General features: G+C 49.5%; 2 protein-coding genes across 2 annotated transcripts in view; both read right to left on the bottom strand.

Annotated features, from left to right (window-relative positions):
* The window catches only part of LOC147091836 (uncharacterized), a 1,030,142-nt gene that overhangs the window by 948,765 nt on the left and 59,839 nt on the right, over window positions 1–21,538 (bottom strand). Inside the window, exon 3 of the mRNA XM_085976902.1 lies at window positions 15,231–16,154. Within this exon, the coding sequence (XP_085833028.1) occupies window positions 15,231–16,154 (924 nt within the window). The remainder of the gene's footprint in view (window positions 1–15,230; window positions 16,155–21,538) is intronic.
* LOC147091837 (uncharacterized) lies at window positions 1,730–8,680 on the bottom strand. Its single transcript, XM_085976455.1, has 2 exons — window positions 8,464–8,680; window positions 1,730–2,451 (listed from the first exon to the last, which is right to left on the bottom strand). The coding sequence occupies exons 1-2, from the start codon at window positions 8,678–8,680 to the stop codon at window positions 1,730–1,732; spliced, it is 939 nt and encodes a 312-aa protein (XP_085832581.1).

Here is a 21,538-nt window from a genome sequence, read left to right as displayed (position 1 = left end):
CAGTGTGAGAGGTTACAGCCCCTGTGTAGTTCCCTGAAGGGGCTGCTCCTCAACTCTTGGTTACACTTTAGCCCCACACTCCTAATCTTTGCCCACCTGGTGCGGAGGGGGGTGGGTAAGTCGGAGGATCTTCTCCTGGACCTACACTTTGTCCTGGCGAAAACAGCAATTTGTAGATCCAGGATGGGCGGGGCCCATGGGGGGTCACTCTGGTTGCCTGCCTCTCTCTCGCGGTCTTGTCCCTGCCCGGGTGGCCCTGGAGAGGGAGCAGGCGGTGTCCACCGGTTCACTTGATACCTTCCTCGACCGGTGGACATGGAAGGTATGAAGAGGCAATAATCGATCCTCACAATCACATTGTGATTGAATTATTAATTGCGTGTGTGTCACAAATATATTTCTTCTATTTTGATACACAAGTTCTACTAGACATGTTAAACTACTAGTTATTTAATCAGGGCTGCAGCTGCTGAAAGGTTGACTGTACTGAGGTTTGTGGCCAGAGCTGGCAGACGTGTTGTTCTGAAGTCTGATGTCTCACACCTGAAGAGTCTGTTTATGTCGTGTTGTAATGACCTTTTTCTGTTGCCTGGTGTCAGAAATAGAAATCAAAGGAAGATGATGCCCCACTCTGTTAATCAACTCTTTGACACATTTCCATTTCTTAATTTACAAAGATCACAACTCCATTAGTGAACAATGGATTGCCAGTCTGCCACTTTTTAGTGAGGCTTGAAAGGATTCACTGTGAAGCTACACCTGCCCATCTGTCTGTGTGTCACTGTGTTTGGATTGTGTTAGACAACAGTCCTAATATCTCACCTACATCCATTACAATTTTTGAAATGTTAGATTGTACTTGGAAGAAGTTGAGTTTGAATCTAACAATTCTGAAATTGGGAGCTTTTAATGATTTCTGTTTTTCACATAACTATACAGTGATGTGATCAGTAAAAGCAAATTAAAAGATGGTGCTATTTACTAAACACAACTGAATAATTCTACAAGGATGCTATCGCAGTCTTCCTCAGTATTAACGACACCCCCCAATTTAGTGTCATCAGCAAATTTTGAAATTGTACTTCTGATTCCCAAGTCCAAATCATTTATGTAAATGGTGAACAACAGTGGTCCCAGCACCAATCCCCGTGGAACACCACTTTCCGCCTTCCGCCTGTCTGAGTAAATACCTTTAACTCATCCCGTCACTACAACTGGACTTGTCTCTATTCCCGTGCCGAGGGGATTGCTGTACCAGATGGGAGGGGCAACATTTGGGGACTCTCGATTCTCCACCAATTCCCATTCCCCTTCTTTCTGGTGGATAATGGAGGTGCCACTGTGTGTAATGTGCAAGTCAGTAAGAGTTGTCAGCGAGGATTAATCAGCACTTTCTAATTGGAGATGATAATCAATGGAATCTTTCAGACAATTAATTGTAGATTTTATAGCAAAGATTAATATACGATTGAAGTAAAAGTTCATAATTTTATTGTAAAATATTTCAGGAACACTCATCAGAAATTAAGGGGAAAGATCAGACAGCAGTACTTAAAGGGACACTGCAGCCCCAACAACTCAATCAGCTATATATCCAGAATATTAAAATCCAGCCCAGATATAGGGGTTATTAACATCAGCAGAAACAAACCCCAACTGTCAGAATGAACATGGTTCAGTCCTGGATGTGATTAACAGCAGCAATAACAGCAGAATCGAACCTCTGCAGTCACTTGTGAACTTGCTGGTGTCTCAGCAGGTTGGATGACTGATTGAATCTCTTCCCACACACAGAGCAGGTGAACGGCCTCACCCCAGTATGAGCTCGCTGGTGTGTCAGCAGGTTGGATGACTGATTGAATCCCTTCCCACACACGGAGCAGGTGAACGGCCTCACCCCAGTGTGAGCTCGCTGGTGTGTCAGCAGGTTGGATGACTGATTGAATCCCTTCCCACACACGGAGCAGGTGAATGGCCTCTCCCCAGTGTGAATGCGCTGGTGTCTCAGAAGGTCAGAGGAATTAGTGAATCCCTTCTCACACACGGGGCAGGTGAATGGCCTCTCTGCAGTGTGAATGTGCTGGTGTATCAGCAGGGTGGATGAATTAGTGAATCCCTTCTCACACACAGGGCAGGTGAACAGTCTCTCCCCAGTGTGAATGCACTGGTGCTCAATGAGGTGAGATGACTGCCTGAACCTCTTCCCACAGTGAGAGCAACTGAATGGTCTCTCCTCAGTGTGAAGTCGCTGATGTGTCAGAAGGTGGGATGACTGACTAAATCCCTTCCCACACTTGGAGCAGGTGAACGTCCTCTCCCCGGTGTGACTGCATCGATGAGTTTCCAGCCGGGACGGGGAGCTAAATCCCTTCCCACACTCCCCACATTCCCACAGTTTCTCCGTGGTGTGGGTGTCCTTGTGTCTCTCAAGGTTGGACAATCGGTTGAAGCCTCATCCCCACACACAACACGTGTACGGTTTCTCCCCGCTGTGAACGGTGCGATGTTTTTTCAGACTGTGTAACTGGTTAAAGCTCTTTCCACAGTCAGTGCACTGGAACACTCTCACTCGGGTGTGTGTGTCTCGGTGCTTTTCCAGTCACACCGATCTTTGAAATCTTTTCCCACAGACAGAACAGGCAAACATTTCTCCTTCCACATTCAAAGGCCGATGATATTCCCTGTAAAAGCAGTTTACAAAAGACATCACTAAGTTCAGGATTAAAATTTGGAACAGATATTTCTAGTTTCTATGGAACATTCTCTCCTCTCTTATTACATAGAATTACACAGATTGTACAGCACAGAAACAGGCCAATCGGCCCAACTGGTCCATGTGGTGTTTATGCTCCACACGAGCCTCCTCCCATCTCTCTTCATCTCACCCTATCAGCATCTCCTTCTATTCCTTTCTCCCATGTGTTTATCCAGCTTCCCCTTAAATACATCCATGCTCTTCGCCTCAACCACTCACTGTGGCAGCAAGTTCCACATTCTCAGCACCCTCTGGGTGAAGGAGTTTAATCTAAATAGGACTTTCCTGGGCAGCCAATCAGCACTGCTGCCTCTTTTGTGCATTTCCTGGCGAGGCGAAACAGTTGATATTTTCTGATCAAAAAGAGCTGAGCTCGGCAGCATTAGTCCTGTTTTGCCTCCTTTGGAGACCAGGTGTACGAGCAGAGCGAGCACAGCCTTCACAGCAACAGCAATAAAATTGTTACAGTTGTGAAGGAACTTTGTGTCAGTGCACTGGACCACAAACAAAATATGTGTGTCGATTGTTGTCTATTTACCCGACTGTAAAGTGCCTTGAGATGTTTTAAAAGCTCTATATAAAGGTGTCGTCGACAGTGCCATCAAGCGACACTTACTCAGCAATAACCTGCTAACTGACGCCCAGTTTGGGTTCCGCCGGGGCCACTCAGCTCCTGACCACATTACAGCCTTGGTCCAAACATGGACAAAAGAGCTGAACTCAAGAGGTGAGGTGAGAGTGACTGCCCTTGACAACAAGGCAGCATTTGATCGACTGGCATCAAGGAGCCCTCGCAAAACTGAAGTCAATGGGAATCAAGGGGAAAACTCTCCATTGGTTGGAATCATACCTAGCACAAAGGAAGTTGGCTGTGGTTGTTGGAGGTCATTCACCTCAATCACATGACATCACTGCAGGAGTTCCTCAGGGCAGTGTCCTAGGCCCAACCATCTTCAGCTGTTTCATCAATGACCTTCCCTCCATCATAAGGTCAGAAGTGGGGATGCTCACTGATGATTGCACACTGTTCAGCACCATTCGAGACTCGTCAGATACTGACGCAGTCCGTGTCCATATGCAGCAAGACCTGGAAAACATTCAGACTTGGGCTGACAAGTGGCAAGTAACATTCGCACCACACAAGTGCCAGGCAATGACCATCTCCAACAAGCGAGACTCTAACCATCCCCCCTTGACATTCAATGGCATTACCATCGCTGAATCCCCCACTATCAACATCCTGGGGGTTACCATTGATCAGAAACTGAACTGGACCAGCCATATAAATACTGTGGCTACAAGAGCAGGCCAGAGGCTGGGAATTCTGCGGCGAGTGTCTCACCTCCTGACTCCCCAAAGCCTTTCCACCATCTACAAGGCACAAGTCAGGAGTGTGACGGAATACTCTCCACTTGCCTGGATGAGTGCAGCTCCAACAACACTCAAGAAGCTCGACACCATTCAGGGTAAAGCAGCCCACTTGATTGGCACTCCATCCACCACCTTCAACATTCACTCCCTCCACCACCGGCGCACTGTGGCTGCAGTGTGCACCATCTACAAGATGCACTGCAGCAACTCGCCAAAGCTCCTTCAACAGCACCTTCCAAACCCGTGACCTCTACCACTTAGAAGGACAAGGGCAGCAGACGCATGGGAACATCACCACCTACAAGTTCCCCTCCAAGCCACACACCATCCTGACTTGGACCTGTATCGCCGTTCCTTCACTGTCGCTGGGCCAAAATCCTGGAACTCCCTTCCTAACAGCATTGTGGGTGTGCCTACACCATATGGACTGCAGCGGTTCAAGAAGGCGGCTCACCACCATCTTCTCAAGGGCAATTAGGGATGGGCACTAAATGCAGGCCTAGCCAGCCAGCGACACCCACATTCTATAAATGAATTTTTAAAAAGTTGTTGTTGGTGTATAGAGAACTCTTAGTGAAATGATCAATAACCAAGGAAGATCATTTCTTTATAATTGCAAAATACTGCAGATGCTGGAAATCTGAAATAACAACAGAAAATGCTGGAAATACTCAGCAGGCCAGGCAGCATCCGTGGAGAGAGAAACAGAGTTAACGTTTCAGGTCTGGGACCCTTCATCAGAACTTCATCAAAGATCATTTCTTTGTTTGGTTCTGTTAGTTTTCATAGAATCATTGAAAAGTACAGCACGAAGGAGGCCATTCGGCCCATCGTGCCTGTGCTGGCTCTTAGAAAGAGCACTCGTGCTTAGTCCCACATCCCTGCTTGTTGTCCGTAACCCTGTAAGATCCTCATCCTCAAGTACCCGCCCAACTCCCTTTTAAAATCATTGATGGAATCAGCTCATGACCTTTCCAGGTCGAGCGTTCCAGATCCCGACAACTCTCTGAGTTTTATTCAATTGTTACCACAGTTGCCTTCTGTGGAGGTTTAATAATAAATGCATTTTGCTGTGAAAGTAATTAAAACATTCCTAGTGTATAAATAGACAGATGCATCAAAATATTAAAATTGTGGGAGGGAGGGCAGTGCTCGCCAGGGCCCAATAAACAATGGAATTCTTCTTTCCCAACCCAATGCTCAGAAGATGAAGTCCCAGAGCTGCCTCTGGCTCGGTTCCACCTGCCCTATTCTGACAAGCTGAGGTGTTGGTCAGTTCACTGTGATTGCCCTGTGGGCAGAAAATGGCAAATCTAGAAATATGACCAAAATAACACATTTTAACCGCAAAGCTGTAAATCCCCATCCCACACACTCTCCCTCCTCCCTGTGCTGAAATCCAAACCCATCGCACCAGCTCCAACATTTCTTTCCTCCACTCCCAGTTTTCCCTCTCCCTCTACTCTGGTTGATTCCGTTCTACACCTGCTGTGTGCAGAGTGAGAATAAAATCATGAGTCAATGATTGTCTCTCCTGGTCACTGGGACCCTGAAGCCCTGCCCACTCTCTGTTCCTGTACAATGATGGCCACGCATGCGCCCTGCTGCAGGTAGAAACGGTCTGTCCTTCCTTCACCAAGATGGTGGCGCGTAACCCGGGCCTGTCACCGAGAAAAAGCCTCACCGCTGCCGTCCGCGGAACACATTCGGCCGCTGGATCTCATTTGGGTCTGAGGCTGTTCTCCAACTTTATAAACCCTGCGGCGCGGCCTACCCGCAGTTTTTTTCCCCCCCCAGCTTTATAAACCCTGCGGCGTGGCCTACCCGCAGTTTATTTTTTATTTTTTTTGCCGTGCTGCAGGTGGAACCGGTCTGTCCTTCCTCCACCAAGATGGCAGCGCGTAACCCAGGCCTGTCACCGAGAAAAAGCCTCACAGCTGCTGTTCGGTGGAACACAGACTGGGCTGCTGGATCTCATTCGGGCTTGAGACCGTTCTCCAGCTTTATAAACCCTGCGGCACAGCCTACCAGCAGTTTTTGTTTTTACTTATTATTTTTTGGTTCATTTTTTTTGTGTTTTTTTTTAATGACATTCACAGAGCTCAAGTGTCGGCTCTTTGTACAACTTTTATCAGACACTCCGTGGTGGCGTACAGAAGTCAGATCCGGGTGACAAAATGCGTCCAGAACCAGAATGCGCGCAGAGTCCCGAAGAGATACTCGTGATCCACCCTGTTGAATGCCTTCTCCTGATCCAGGGAAAGGAAGGCAACCGACAGACCAGCCCTCTGGTAATGGTGGACCAGTTCCCGAACCAGATGGATGTTATCGTGGATAGTCTGGCCCGGGACCGTGTAGGACTGGTCGGGGTGGATCATGTGGGCCAGCACGGTGCCAAGGCAGGCGGACATGGCCCTGGCAAAAATTTTATAATCCATTCTAAGGAGGGAGACCGGGGGCCAGTTTTTTAAAAGCGGAGATCGCCCCTCTTATGAAGCAGGCCCTGCACCACGAGAGGGGCATCTCCCCGGTCACCAGACTTTCCCCCAGGACCCACGCATTGTCGCCCCCCAGGACGTCCCAGAATGCCCTCTGGAACTCCACGGTCAGCCCATCCAGCCCTGGGGACTTTCCACTCGAGAGCTGACCGAGGGCACCGGTCAGCTCCGCCAAGCTTAGCGGAGCGTCCAATTTTTCGCCGCCCTCCGTGCCGACCTTCAGCGGGTCCTCCCACAAAACTCTGCGCGCATCCTCGCTGGATGGATCCGGAGAGAACAGAGCACCGTAATAGGCCTGGGTCTCCACGCTGATCCCCTCCGGATCCGAGACAAGAGATCCATCATCGGCCAGCAGCCCCAAGAGCTGCTTACGGGCCCCCCGTCTTTTTTCCAGCGAGTAGAAGAAGGGGGAGCCGCGGTCCAGGTCCTGGAGGATCTGGATCCACGACCTCACATACGCGCCTCGGGACCCGATGGGCTGCAGGTCCTTCAGCGCGCCCTTCTTCTCTTCGTACACCTTCCGCAGGGCTGAGTCCTCGATGACTTGACCGAGACGGGACTCCAGGTCGAGCACCACCCTCTCCAACCGCCCGACCTGGGCCTCCCGCCTCTTGGTCGACTCCCTCCCGTACTCCTGACAGAAGAGACGGACGTAAGCCTTGCCCACATCCCACCATAGCCTCAAGGAGGGTAAGCCCCCCCGCTTCCTTCTCCAGTCGGCCCAGAACTGACGAAACGAATCCCGGAACCGCTCGTCCTCCAGCAGCAGGTTGTTAAAATGCCAGTACGCGGGCCACCCCCCGTGTGTGTAACAGAACGAGCTCCGCCCACACCAGGTGGTGGTCCGTGCCTGGCACCGGCCGCATGGAAACCGCCAGAATGCAGGAGACGTATGCCCAGGAAATGTAAAGGCGGTCGATTCTGGACCTTCCTCCTCCAGACCTCACATAAGTGAAGGCGCTGGAGTCGGGATGGAGATTTCGCCAGACGTCCACCAAGTCGAAGGACCCGACCAGGTCCCTCAACTTCTCCATCACTGCCAGGCTGTATGGGGGACCTGAACGGTTCCTCGCCTCGAGGGTACAATTAAAATCCCCCCCGCAAGGATGACGCACTCGCCGATGTCGATGGAGCCCAGAAGAACGGACACTTCTTCAAAGAATCGCACTTGCTGCGCACCGGCCGCGGGGGCGTACATGTTCACTAGATGGAGCGGCATGCCCCCCAGGTGAACAGTGACCTGGAGCAAGCGGCCCGGCACGTGCTCCTTGACCCCCAAGATCTCTGGCTGAAAATGCGGGGCCAGCAAGATAGCCACCCCACTGGAATAGTTGGAGAGGTGACTCATGCTGACCCCTCCTTGCCACTCCAGGAGCCACGTGGCCTTGTCCTCCGGAATGGTGTGGGTTTCTTGCAGGAAGCACACTGCATACCTCCCATCCCAGAGGACCGAGAAGTTATTAAATCTACGGCGTGCATCTCTGCTGCCATTGAAGTTGAGGCTGGCTATGGTTATCTTCATGACAAGAGCATAGTGCAACCTCTACTTAACCTAATGGGAGGAGGGAGAGTGGCCACTATTCGACTGCCACTCCCTCAGCAGCCCAGCGAGGAACTTGTTGATGCGATGCTGCTCGCGCAGCTCCGCTCTCTCGTCCGCGCCCATGGATTTGACAGTGGCACGGACGGAGCCGACGAGCAGCGCCAGATCTGACCATCTGTCTAGGGCCAGCCGGATTTTGCCAGGGCGACCCTGGCATGCAGCCAGAAAGTCCTGGAGTTCCACAACGGGGATGAGGGGTTACCCGGAGGGGGGCACGAGGGTATCTACCACCTCACTGGCGATGGAGTCTGACTCGTCCCCGGTGCTCTCCACCGGGAGGTCGTCATCAGCCAGCCCCGCCTCTGTCCCGATCCCATCCCCAGGATCGGCAGCAGAGGATTCCTCCCTGGGCTCCTCCGGCGGTGCCGGGTCAGGAGGCGGCAGTGGTTCGGTGCCCCCCTCTGCCCCAGGCACTGCGGTGCACGGGGAAACCAGGGAGAACACTATCCCCATTTCCACCAACATCCCCAGCGACAGCATCGGAGACGGTGTCAGGGGTTCTTCCCCCTCACCGCCATCAGCCACCAACCCAGCAGACTGGGGAGCTTGAATACATTCATCGGCCACGTCGAGCAGCGGCTGGGAATGGTCTGGACTGTACTGCGCGAGCCCAGCCTCACTGGCCTCGCCCACCCCAGTCTCCAGCGTGCCAACATGGCGAGATGTAACGGTTCTTTTGTTATTTCCTCCGCGGGTAGATCCGCGGTCCCCCCCATGCGCAGGGTCTCTTCCCCGTCCCCAGGAGGCGCAGGCGGGACAGACTCATTTGTCGTACCCTCCCAAGGGACAGGCAACTCCTGCCGAATACAAATGACGCAGGGGCCGCAGGGGCTGGGTCTCCACTCAAGATGGTGGGTGGGTGCTCGCAGGGGTGCACTCCCCGAAAAATAAATCTCTATTGATGGTCTTCTTGTGGGGGGAGAAGATGTCTTCACCTGGGAAAATAAAGCTGGAGATGCCCAGGCTCCGTCCACCACCAGGTCTTAACGATGTGATAATTAAATGATGACTTCGCCTGGGCAGCTCCAGCTGTCCCAGGTCAAGCAATAGGGAGGGGTGTTTGCTAGTGGTGTGTGTGGCCTAGTTTTTACAAGAGCCACACACACTCACACACACCCCTAGATGTTTTCTTCTTCTTCTTTCCTCCCCCCCACTTAAATACAAAGTCTTTATGAGAGTGCACCATGAAACACCCACCTGTAGAAGTTCTCCAACGGCTCTCCCTCCTTCTGAACAGATGTAGGATGTTCGTTTTTCTCCCCTCTCTCCCTCTCCTGTAATGGAGACCAGTTGGGGAAACAGTGATGGAATGGCTTCCCTTTGTTGTTAGCTCTGGTATGGTCTCCTGGTCTCTCCTCTCCTCTGGCACCCCAATAGTAGCTGCAGCAGCAACAGATGTGGTCTCTCCTCCTGGACACAGAGAGAGAGAGACCTCACCTGTCCTCTCCTCTCCTCTCTTCTGGCACAGCAGCAGCACAAGATCCTGGCTGGCTATCAGGGATCCCGGGGTTCATTAACCCACTCCCTGAGCGTTCCAGATCCCAACAACTCTCTGAGTGAAAACATTTCTCCTCATGTTTGTCATCCGATTGAGATTGGGCCATTGTTCACCACCTGTAGGGGTGACTCTGAGTTGCCCCAGTGACACCAGACTGGAGCAAAACCCATGAAGGCAAGTGCCCCAGTGCCCCACAGATATTAAACAACCAATAACCGGTTACTTGGGTTTATAAACAGAGGAATAGAATATAAAAGCAAAGAGATGATGCTGGACCTTCATAAATCACAGGTTAGGCCTCAGCTGGAGTGTTGTGGACAAGTCTGGGCCCCACACTTGAGGAAAAGTAATAAAATTAATTGAAATTAATAATCCGGTCGGGTTGTCCTGGTACATTCTACTGCCTTATGATTTGGGCTTTAAGCAGAAGTCCAAATTGGTCAAGCAGTATTGTGTAAGCCACAAAGAATATACTCCATCTATTATTCTATAATAAGGGCTGAGACTGAAGGTTTTTATGGCCACAGATCAAGAGATCATAATAGAAGCATATTGACAGACTGGGGAGGCCACACCTGGAATACTGCGTACAGTTTTGGTTTCCATATTTAAGAAAAGATATACTTGCTCTCGAGGCAGTTCAGAGAAGGTTCACTCGGTTGATTCTGAAGATGAGGGGGTTGACTTATGAGGAAAGGTTGAGTAGGTTGGGACTCTACTCATTGCAGTTCAGAAGAATGAGAGGCGATCTTATCAAAACATATAAGATTGTGAGGGGGCTTGATCGGGTGGATGCGGGGAGGATGTTTCCACTGATGGGTGAGATTAGAACTAGGGGGCATAATCTTAGAATAAGGGGCTGCCCTTTCAAACCTGAGATGAGGGGAAACTTCTTCACTCAGAGGGTAGTAAATTTATGGAATTTGCTACCCCAGAGAGTTGTGGAAGCTGCGACATTAAATAAATTTAAAACGGAGATAGACAGTTTCCTAGCTGATAAGGGAATTAGGGGTTACGGGGAGCGGGCAAGGAAGTGGACGTGAGTCTAGGTTCGGATCAGCCATGATCCTATTGAATGGCGGAGCAGGCCCGAGGGGCCGTATGGCCGACTTCTGCTCCTACTTCTTATGTTCTAAGTTCGGACTGTCCTCCTTGGAACAGAGAAGGTTCAGAGGTCATTTAATAGAGGTTTTCGAGATGGTGAGCGATTTTGATAGAATAAATTGGGAAAGAAACATTCGCTCTGGTGAGTGGGTCAATAACTAGAGGTCAAAGATTCAACAATATTGGCAAAAGATCTAGAGGAGAGATGAGGAGAAATGTTTCCACTCAGCGTTGTGGGGATCTGGAACACTCGACCTGAAAAGATGGTGGAAGCTGATTCCGTTAATAATTGTAAAGCAGAGTTGGACGGGAACTTGAGCAACTGACAGGGTTACGGACAAAAAGTGAGGATGTGGGACTAAACACGACGACTCTTTCAAAGAGCCGGCACAGGCACGATGGGCCGAATGGCCTCCTTCTGTGCTGTAAGTCCCTATGAATCTATTCTATGAATAATAACTGTACAATACAGCGACACTCACAAATAATAATTCAATCATAATGTGACTGTGAGGATCGATTATTGCCACTTAGAATCATAGAAAGTTACAGCACGGAAGGAGGCCATTTCAGCCCATCGTGTCCGCGCCAGCCAACAAAGAGCGATCCAGCCTAATCTCACTTCCCAGCTCTTGGTCCGTAGCCCCGCAGGGTAAAGCATCCCAAGTGCACATCCAAGTACTTTTTAAATGTGGTTAGGGTTCCTGCCTCTATCACCCTTTCAGGCAGTGAGCTCCAGACCCCCACCACCCTCTGGGTGAAGACATTTCCCCTCAAATCCCCTCTAAACCTTCCAACAATTACTTTAAATCTGTGCCCCCTGGTTTTTGACCCCTCTGCTAAGGGAAATAGGTCCTTTCTATCCACTTTATCTATGCCCCTCATAATTTTATACACCTCAATAAGGTCTCCCCTCAGCCTCCTCTGTTCCAAGGAAAACAGACCCAGCCTATCCAGACTTTCCTCATAGCTAAGATTCTCTACTCTTGGCAACATCCTTGTAAATCTTCCCGGTACATTCTCTAGTGCAATCACATCTTTCCTGTAATGTGGTGACCAGAACTGCATGCAGTACTCTAGCTGAGGCCTAACTAGTGTTTTATACAGTTGAAGCATGAACCTCCCTGCTCTTGTATTCTATGCCACGGCTAATAAAGGCAAGCATTCCGTATGCCTTCTTAAACCACCTTATCTACCTGGCCTGCTACCTTCAGGGATCTGTGGACATGCACTCCAAGGTCCCTTTGTTCCTCTAAACTACTCAAGTGTCCGACCATTTAATGTGTATTCCCTTTCCTTGTTAGTCCTCCCCAAATGCATTACCTCACACTTCCCCGGATTGAATTCCATTTGCCACTGTTCTGCCCACCTGACCAATGTATTGATATCTTCGTGCAGTCTGCAGCTTCCTCCTTCAGTATCAACCACACAGCCGATTTTAGTATCATCTGCAAACTTCTTAATCATACCCTCTTTAACCTGAGGTGCCCACCGTTCACAGAAGGCATCAAGCGTACCGGTCAAAGCACTGCCTGCTCCCTCTCCAGGGCCACCCAGGAATGGACAAGACCACGGGAGAGGGGCAGGCAGCCAGAGTGACCCCACCCCATGGGCCCCGCCCATCCTGGACCTACAAATTGCTGTTTTCACCAGGCCCAAGAGCAGGTCCAGGAAAGATCCTGCGACTTACCCACCCCCCCTCCGCACTGGGCGGCCAAAGATTAGGAGCGTGGGGCTAAAGTGTAACCAAGAGTTGAGGAGCAGCCCCTTCAGGTAACTATCCAGGGGCTGCAACCTCTCACACTGAATATATACACGGCCCGTGGAGTCCTCTAGGCTGCAAAAAACACATCTGACCTTGGAGTCCGGAATGGAGCTTAGAAACTGTTGCACACGACAGCTCCCTGCAACAGTCTCCACCCCAGATCCCCAATGATGCAGGGCAGGACTCCCGCATAGAGAGCCCTCCACTGGAGACCCTCACCTCCGTCAGACAGCGAGATGACCCGCCAGTCTGATTGAGATTGGGCAATAAACAAAATTAATCAATAAATGACACAGAAACCCGAGTCCCCGGATCCTCAGCCCTGGTGTGAAGTACGCTGGCCACCAATTTTCCGTCACTAACTCGCACCTCAGGCCCCGCCCAGTCTGGTTTAATTACTAAATGTTTTCTAACTCGGGTTCAGGTCTGTCATTGAGGGAAACAAGGCCTCATATATTGGTGTGTCCAACCTGAGCGGCTGTTAATGGCTTTAATAAACTGGCAGCAAGGTTTTTTTTTAAAGTGGAAAGAGGTGAAAAACGCCACTAGCGATGCCTCAAAACTCACAGAGAAATCCACTTCATCAGCGCCCCTGCCACAGGACTCAATATCCACCCCCTCCACCACTGGTTCACTGAGTCTGCAGTATGTACGGTCTACAAGATGACCACGGTCAGGCCGTGTGGAGTCAAGGGCCAGGCAGCAGAATGGATGGAAAGATCGCAACAAACTTCCCTTAACTCCAACCCTCTGATTTCTGTTTTGTAGCCATCTTTTCATCCATTCTGCTCCCTGGCCCTTCACTCCACACGGCCTGACCTTGGTCATCTTGTCGATCTTACATACTGTTTACGGATAGCAAGCTGGTTACAAAACAGAGAGTAGGGGTTGGGAGTAGCTACCCAGACTGGCAACAGGTGGGAAGTGGTGTTTCACAGGGATCGGCGCTGGGATCACTATTGTTCACCATTTACATAAACGATTTGGACTTGGGAATCAGAGGTACAATTTCAAAATTTGTCGATGACACCAAATTGGGAGGTAGAGTTAATACTGAGGAAGACAAAATGCAAGAAGACATTAATAAATTTCAGAATGGGCGTGTAATTGGCACAATGAATTTCACTATAGATCAGTGTGAGGTGGTGTGTTAATGAATGTCACTATAGATCAGTGTGAGGTGGTGTGTTAATGAATTTCACTATAGATCAGTGTGAGGTGGTGTGTTAATCAATTTCACTATAGATCAGTGTGAGGTGGTGTGTTAATGAATTTCACTATAGATCAGTGTGAGGTGGTGTGTTAATCAATTTCACTATAGATCAGTGTGAGGTGGTGTGTTAATGAATTTCACTATAGATCAGTGTGAGGTGGTGTTTTGGTGGGAAGAATAAGGAGGCCGCACACTACTTGGACAACAAGGGGGTGAAATTGGGTTGCTTTGTGCCTCCCGCGATATTCAGCGGGAGGTTAGTGGCGGAGGTAGTCCGTAGCTCCCCGCGGCACTGCACCGCCGGCAATGATATCATCGCCATGCACAGCACCCCGGCTGCAACCTTGGGTTGCGACCCCTGACCTATCGCCGGACGATATGTCAGACAGGGTCAGGGGTCGTTCCTGCAGCCGCGGCGACACCAGTTAAAGGGCAGTTGTCGGGCGGCAAATTTTTATTTTGGCCAACTGCCAGCACCTGCCCCCTTCCCCTTTCTTCTTCGGGGTGTTGGCCATGATTGCTCAGCCCGGTGTTCCTCTTGATCTGACACCCTGCTCCCTGGTGGTCCAGCAGGGCCCCGGTGTGCACAGTGGTAGGCCCCTCTGCTTTAATCAGGGAGAGAAGTCTGCTATGACGCGGTGCTATGTGCCGACGGGCATGGCGCTGTTACACAAAGCACCGTGAAATTCACTGGTAGCCCCTCAAGAGGGAGGGGAGTGCCTCCAGTTGCACCCCGCCTCCTGCCTGGGGCGCTACCACTGAATTTAATGCGCAGGGGCGCTAACATTTTCAGGGGGCTAAAATTAGCTCCGGTGACATTAGCGACCCAAAGGGGGTGCCACCGAATTTCCCCCAAGAGTCTAAATGGGCTGTAGGAGCAGAGGGATCCAGGGATACAGATACACAAATCACTAAAAGTAGCAACACAGGTTAATAAGGCCATTAAAAAAAAAGGACTGGGGTACATTCCTAAAGGAACCTTCTGTTCCATGCCTAGGAGCTCTGAACCATGGCAGAGAGCGGCTGGGATACGTTTCTCACACACCTCGAGATTAACCCGCATGGCAACTTTGCTGTCAGTGAAGAGAGACAAGAAAGACCAAGTGCCGTTTCCCCTCAGTGTGGACCTGAAGGACTGTGTCCAGGCTGGAGTTCTGTTCCCACCATACGATCCTCCCCCAGATTGTCCTTTCTGAGCTCCAGCCAGGTGATGCTAAACACTCAGGTGGGAAAGACAAAAATCTACAACAATGTGTTTAAAACAAAGTTCATTTATTTGACATCTATCCAGCATATTAAAAACTCCGGGAACTGGGCTGGAGTTTAACATCAGCAGAAACAATCCCCAACTGTCAGAATGAACATGGTTCAGTCCTGGATGTGATTAACAGCAGCAACAACAGAATCCAACCCCTGCAGTCACTTGTGAACTCGCTGGTGTCTCAGCAGGTTGGATGAACGATTGAATCCCTTCCCACACACTGAGCAGGTGAACGGCCTCTCCCCAGTGTGAACTCGCTGGTGTCTCAGCAGGTTGGATGACTGAGTGAATCCCTTCCCACACTCAGAGCAGGTGAACGGGCTCTCCCGAGTGTGAACTCGCTGGTGTCTCAGCAGGGTGGATGAGCGAATGAATCCCTTCCCACACTCAGAGCAGGTGAACGGGCTCTCCCGAGTGTGAACTCGCTGGTGTCTCAGCAGGTGGGATGACTGAGTGAATCCCTTCCCACACATGGAGCAGGTGAACGGCCTCTCCCCAGTGTGAGTGCGCTGGTGGACAGTGAGCGCAGATGACTGCCTGAACCCAGTCCCGCAGTGAGAGCACCTGAACGGCATCTCCGCAGTGTGAGTGCGCTGGTGTACCATGAGCTCAGATGATCGCCTGAAACCAGTCCCGCAGTGAGAGCAGGTGAACGGTCTCTCCCCAGTGTGAACACGTTGATGGCGTATCAGTTCCCCGGAACCTTTATAGCACTTCCCACAGTCCGAGCAGTTAAAAGGTCTCTCCTCAGTGTGAACTCGCTGGTGATTCAGCAGGGTGGATGAATCAGTGAATCCCTTCCCACACTCAAAGCAGGTGAACGGCCTCTCCCCGGTGTGAACACGCTGGTGTGTCAGCAAGTTGGATGAATTAGTGAATCCCTTCCCACACTCAGAGCAGGTGAACGACCTCTCCCGAGTGTGAACACGCTGGTGTGTCAGCAGGTTGGATGAATCAGTGAATCCCTTCCCACACTCAGAGCAGGTGAACGGCCTCTCCCCGGTGTGAATGCGCTTGTGTCTCGATAGGCCAGAGGAATGGTTGAAGCCTCGTCCACACATAGAACACGTGTACGGTTTCTCCCCGCTGTGAACGGTGCTTTTTGCTTCCATGTTCAGAGGCCGGTGATATTCAGATCCGATGAGTCGAGTGACTCTGTCAGATCTTGAAGTGATGTTTGGTTTGAGCTTCCTGTCTGTAAATCCTCCCCTTCCAGTGCCCTGTAAAATTAATTTAAAACAGGGAGCGTGAGAGACAACCCACAAGAAAACAAAGGCAGGTTGTGAAATTGAGCTCAGTGAATCTGGTCATTTGTGGGGCTGGCACTCGAAAAAAGTGACCATGAAAGCTGCCGGATTGTCATAAAAACCCAACTGGTTCACTAATGTCCTTCAGGGAAGGGAATCCACCACCTGGTCTGGGCCTACACAAGACTCTGGCCTCTATGGGAGGAGAGAGAGAGAGAGAGAGAGGTGGGAGTGGGAGGGGGAGGAGCCGAAGGAAAGGAACTTTATACATCTGCAACTCGACCAGAACTTTGATAGAACCTCCAAAACCTGCAACCTCCACCACCTAGAAGGACAAGGGCAGCTGTTGTATGGGAGCACCATCACATCCAAGTTCCCCTCCAAGTCACACATCATCCTGACTCAGATATATTCATCATTGCTGGGTCATAATCCTGGAACTCCTTACCGAACAACATTGTGGGAATACCTTCACCACACGGACTGCAGTAGTTCAAGAAGGCGACTCACCACCCCCTTCTCAACGGGAAACTGGGGATTGGCAATATTTGCTGCTCTTGCGAGCTACGCCCACATCCCAAGAATGAATTAAAACAAATCTGTAGATGTAAACTGGATTAAAAGCCTGTACAGAAATACTTGTTCCTAAAACAATACTCTTTTACATTGTACGGACAGTGTCTGTTTAACAACCCAATCTCCCCTAGAATCCACCTCCCTTGACAGTCTCACATTGGAAATTGTAGGGTCCTCCTGGGGGTTAAACCCAGCAGCTTCTCCTCCATCTCCACTCCAGCTCAAACTGAAGCATAGAAACATACAAACATAGAAACATAGAAGATAGGAGCAGGAGTAGGCCATTCGGCCCCTCTAGCCTGCTCTGCCATTCAATGCGATCATGGCTGATCATCAAAATTCAGTACCCGGTCCCTGTTTTCTCCCCATACCCCTTGATCTCTTTAGCCTTAAGAAATATATCCAACTCCTTCTTGAATATATTTAATGTATTGGCCTCTACTGCCTTCTGTGGTAGAGAATTCCACAGGTTCACCACTCTCTGGGTGAAGAAATTCCTCCTCATTTCTGTCCTAAATGGCTTACCCCGTATCCTTAGACTGTGACCCCTGGTTCTGGACTCCCCGACCATTGGGAACATCCTTCCTGCATCTAGTCTGTCCAGTCCTGTCAGAATTTTATAAGTTTCAATGAGATCCCCTCTCATTCTTCTGAACTCCAGTGAGTACAAGTCCAATCGTCTCAATCTCTCCTCATACGTCATTCCTGCCATCCCAGGTATCAGCCTGGTGAATCTTCATTGAACTCCTTCCCCGGCAAGAGCATCCTTCCTCAGATAAGGCGACCAAAACTGCACACAATACTCACGATGTGGTCTCACCAAGGCCCTGTACAACTGCAGCAAGATATCCTTGTTCCTGTACTCAAACCCCCTCGCTACGAAGGCCAACATACCATTTGCCTTCTTAACCGCCTGCTGCACCTGCATGCTTACCTTCAGCGACTGGTGCACAAAGACACCTAGGTCTCGTTGCACTTCCCCTTCTCCCAATCTATTACCATTCAGATAATAATCTGCCTTCCTGTTTTTGCCACCAAAGTGGATAACCTCGCATTTATCCACATTATACTGCATCTGCCATGCTTCTGCCTAATCACCCAACCTGTCCAAATCATACTGGAGTTTTTCGGCATCCTCCTCACACACGCCCACCCTGCTTTGTGTTGTCTGCAAACTTGGAGATGTTACATCTAGTTCCCTTGTCTAGATCATTTATTTATATTGTGAATAGCTGGGGTCCTAGGACCCATCCCTGCGGTACCCCACTAGTCACTGCCTGCCACTCGGATTAAGACCCGTTTATTCCAACTCTTTGCTTCCTGTCTGCCAACCAGTTCTCTATCCAAGTCAGTACCTTGCCCCCAATCCCATGTGCCTTAAATTTACACGCTAATCTCTTCTACGGTACCTTATTGAAAGCCTTCTGAAAGTCCAAATACACCACATCCACTGGTTCTCCCTTATCTATTCTACCAGTTACAATCTCAAAAAATTGCAGTCGATTAGTCAAGCATGATTTACCTTTTGTAAATCTATGTTGACTTTGTCCGATCCTGTCACTGTTTCCAAGTGCTCTGCTATTACATCTTTTAAAATGGACTCTAGCATTTCCCCACTACCGATATAATTCCCCGTTTTCTCTCTACCACCTTTTTTGAATAGTGGGGTAATATTAGCAACCCTCCAACCCATTGGAACTGTTCCAGAGTCCATCGAATTTTGGAAGATGACCAGCAATGCATCTACTATTTATAGGGCTACTTCCTTAAGTACCCTAGGATGTCGATTATCAGGCCCTGGGGATTTATCGGCCTTCAATCCCGTCAATTTCCCTAACACCATTTCCCTACAAATACTGATTTCTTTCAGTTCCTCCCTCTCATTAGACCCTATGTTCCCCGACATCTCTGGGAGGTTATTTGTGTCCTCCTTTGTGAAGACAGAACCAAAGAATGTATTTAATTGGCCTGCCATTTCTTTGTTCCCCATTATAAATTCCCCTGATTCTGACTGCAAGGGAGCTATGCTTGACTTCACCAATCTTTTTCTCTTCACATATCTACAGTTAGTTTTTATGTTCCCTGAAAGCTTACTCTCATACTCTATTTTCCCCCTCTTAATTAATCCCTTTGTCCTCCTTTGCTGAATCCTAAACTGCTCCCAATCCTCAGGTTTATTACTTTTTCTGGCCAATTTATATGTCCTCTCCTTGGATCTTATGCTATCCCTAATTTCCCTTGTTAGCCACGGTTGAGTCACCTTTTTTGTTTTATTTTTATGCCAAACAGCAATGATCAAATTCTGTAGTTCATCCATGCAATCTTTGAATGTTTGCCATTGCCTATCCACCATCAAGCCTTTGAGTAACATTCCCCAAGCAATCCTACCCAACTCGCGCCTCATACCATCGTAGTTTCCTTTATTTAAATTCAGGACCCTAGTCTCTGAGTCAACTACTTCACTCTCCATCTTAATGAATAATTCTATCATATTATGATCGCTCTGACCCAAGGGGCCTCGCACAACAAGATTGCTAATTAATCCTTTCTCATTACATAATACCCAGTCTAAGATGGCCTGATCTCTAGTTGGTTCCTCGACATATTCATCCAGGAAACCATCCCGTAAACACTCCAGGAATTCCTCCTCCAGAGTATGGTTACTAATTTGTTTAGCCCAATCTATATGTAGATTAAAGTCACCCATGATAACTGCTGTGCCCTTATTGCACGCGTCTCTAATTTCCCATTTAATGCCATCCCCAACCTCCGCATTACTGTTTGGAGGTCTGTATAACACTCCCACTAATGTTTTCTGCCCCTTGGTATTTCTCAGCTCTACCCATACAGATTCCACATCATCAGAGCTAATATCTTTCCTTTCAATTGTGTTAATCTCCTCCTTAAAAAGCAATGCTACCCCACCTCCTTTTCCTTTTTGCCTATCTTTCCTGAATATTGAATACCCCTGGATGTTGAGTTCCCAGCCTTGGTCACCCTGGAGCTATGTTTCCAGAATCCCAATCATATCATATCCGTTTACCTCTATTTGCGCAACTAATTCATCCACCTTATTACGAATGCTCTTCACCTTAAGACACAAGGCCTTCAGGCTTGTTTTTTTTAACACTCTTACACCTTTTAGAATTATTATTTACTGTGGCTATGTTTGATTTAAACCCTTGATTTCTCTGACTGCCACTTTTGTTTTTCTCCTTCCTGTCTTTTGCTTCTTTCCTTGTTTCCCTTTCCTCTGTTTCCCTGCTCAGGTTCCCAACCCCCTGCCATTTAGTTTAAACCCTCCCCCAGAGCACTAGCAAACACTCCCCCTAGGACATCAGTCCCGGACCTGCCCAGGTGCAAACCGTCCGGTTTGTACTAGCCCCACCTCCCCCAGAACCGGTTCCAATGTCCCAGGAATTCGAATCCCTCCCCCTTGCACCATTCCTCTAGCCACGTAGTCATCTGAAATATCCTTCTATTTCTACTCTGACTAGCACGTGGCACTGGTAGCAATCCTGAGATTACTACCTTGGAGGTCCTATTTTTTAATTTACCTCCTAACCCCCTATATTCAGCTTTTAGGACCTCATCCCATTTTTCTACCTATACCGTTGGTACCTATATGCACCACGACAATTGGCTGTTCACCCTCCCCTTCCAAAATGTTCTGCAGCCACTCTGAGACATCCTTGACCCTTGCACCAGGAAGGCAACATACCATCCTGGATTCACGTTTGCGGCCGCAGAAACGACTATCTATTCCCCTTACAATAGAATCCCTTATTACTATAGCTCTCCCACTCTTTTTCCTCCCGTCCTGTGCAGCAGAACCACCCACAGTGCCAGGAAATTGGCTGCTGCTGCCTTCCCCTGATAAGCCATCTTCCGCAACAATATCCAAAGTGGTATATCTGCTTGAGAGGGTGTGCCCACAGGGGACCCCTGCACTACCTGCCTGCGCCTGCTACTCTGCCTGGTGGTCACCCATTCTCTTCCTGCCTGTGCAGCCTTTACCTGCGCTGTGACCAACTCCCTAAACATGCTATCCACGATGTCCTCAGCATCGCGAATACTCCAGTATGTATCCACTCGCAGCTCCAGCACCACAATGCGGTCTGTCAGTAGCTGCAGCTGGATACACTTCCTGCACACATGGTTATCAGGGACACAGGAAGTGTCACAAGAATTACAGACACCCTATAAACTCCGCCGCCTCGCTCTTTATATCACTGCCGCCGCTCCTCACAGGTCCACTGCTGTGGGGCCTACCTGCTCCACCACCTCACTTTATATCACTGCCACTGCTCCTCACAGGTCCGCCGCCACCGCCACTGTGGGGCCTACCTGTGCCTCGGATTATAGATACATAGAAGATAGGAGCAGGAGTTGGCAATTCGGCCCCTCGAGTACCTGAAGGAAAGAAATTTGCAGGGTTACAGGGAAAGGGCGGCGAGTGGGACTCCCTGAAGTGGTCTTGAAGATAGCCGGCATGGGCTCAATAGGCCGAATGGCCTCCTTCTGTGCTGTAACCATTCTATGATTCTGTAAAATGTTAGAAAGTTTGTTCCACAGAAGCACGAGGTTTATCTGCTTTTATTGATGAATTGAAAAAGTCTCTATTAAAACCTGAGCCAGTGTGTTGTG

Source organism: Somniosus microcephalus, unplaced genomic scaffold (assembly GCF_052327205.1).
Source record: "Somniosus microcephalus isolate GS21.2 unplaced genomic scaffold, FLI_Smic_1.0 unresolved_chr3, whole genome shotgun sequence".
Lineage (NCBI taxonomy): Eukaryota > Metazoa > Chordata > Chondrichthyes > Squaliformes > Somniosidae > Somniosus > Somniosus microcephalus.
This window is presented reverse-complemented; position numbering and strand designations above follow the sequence as displayed.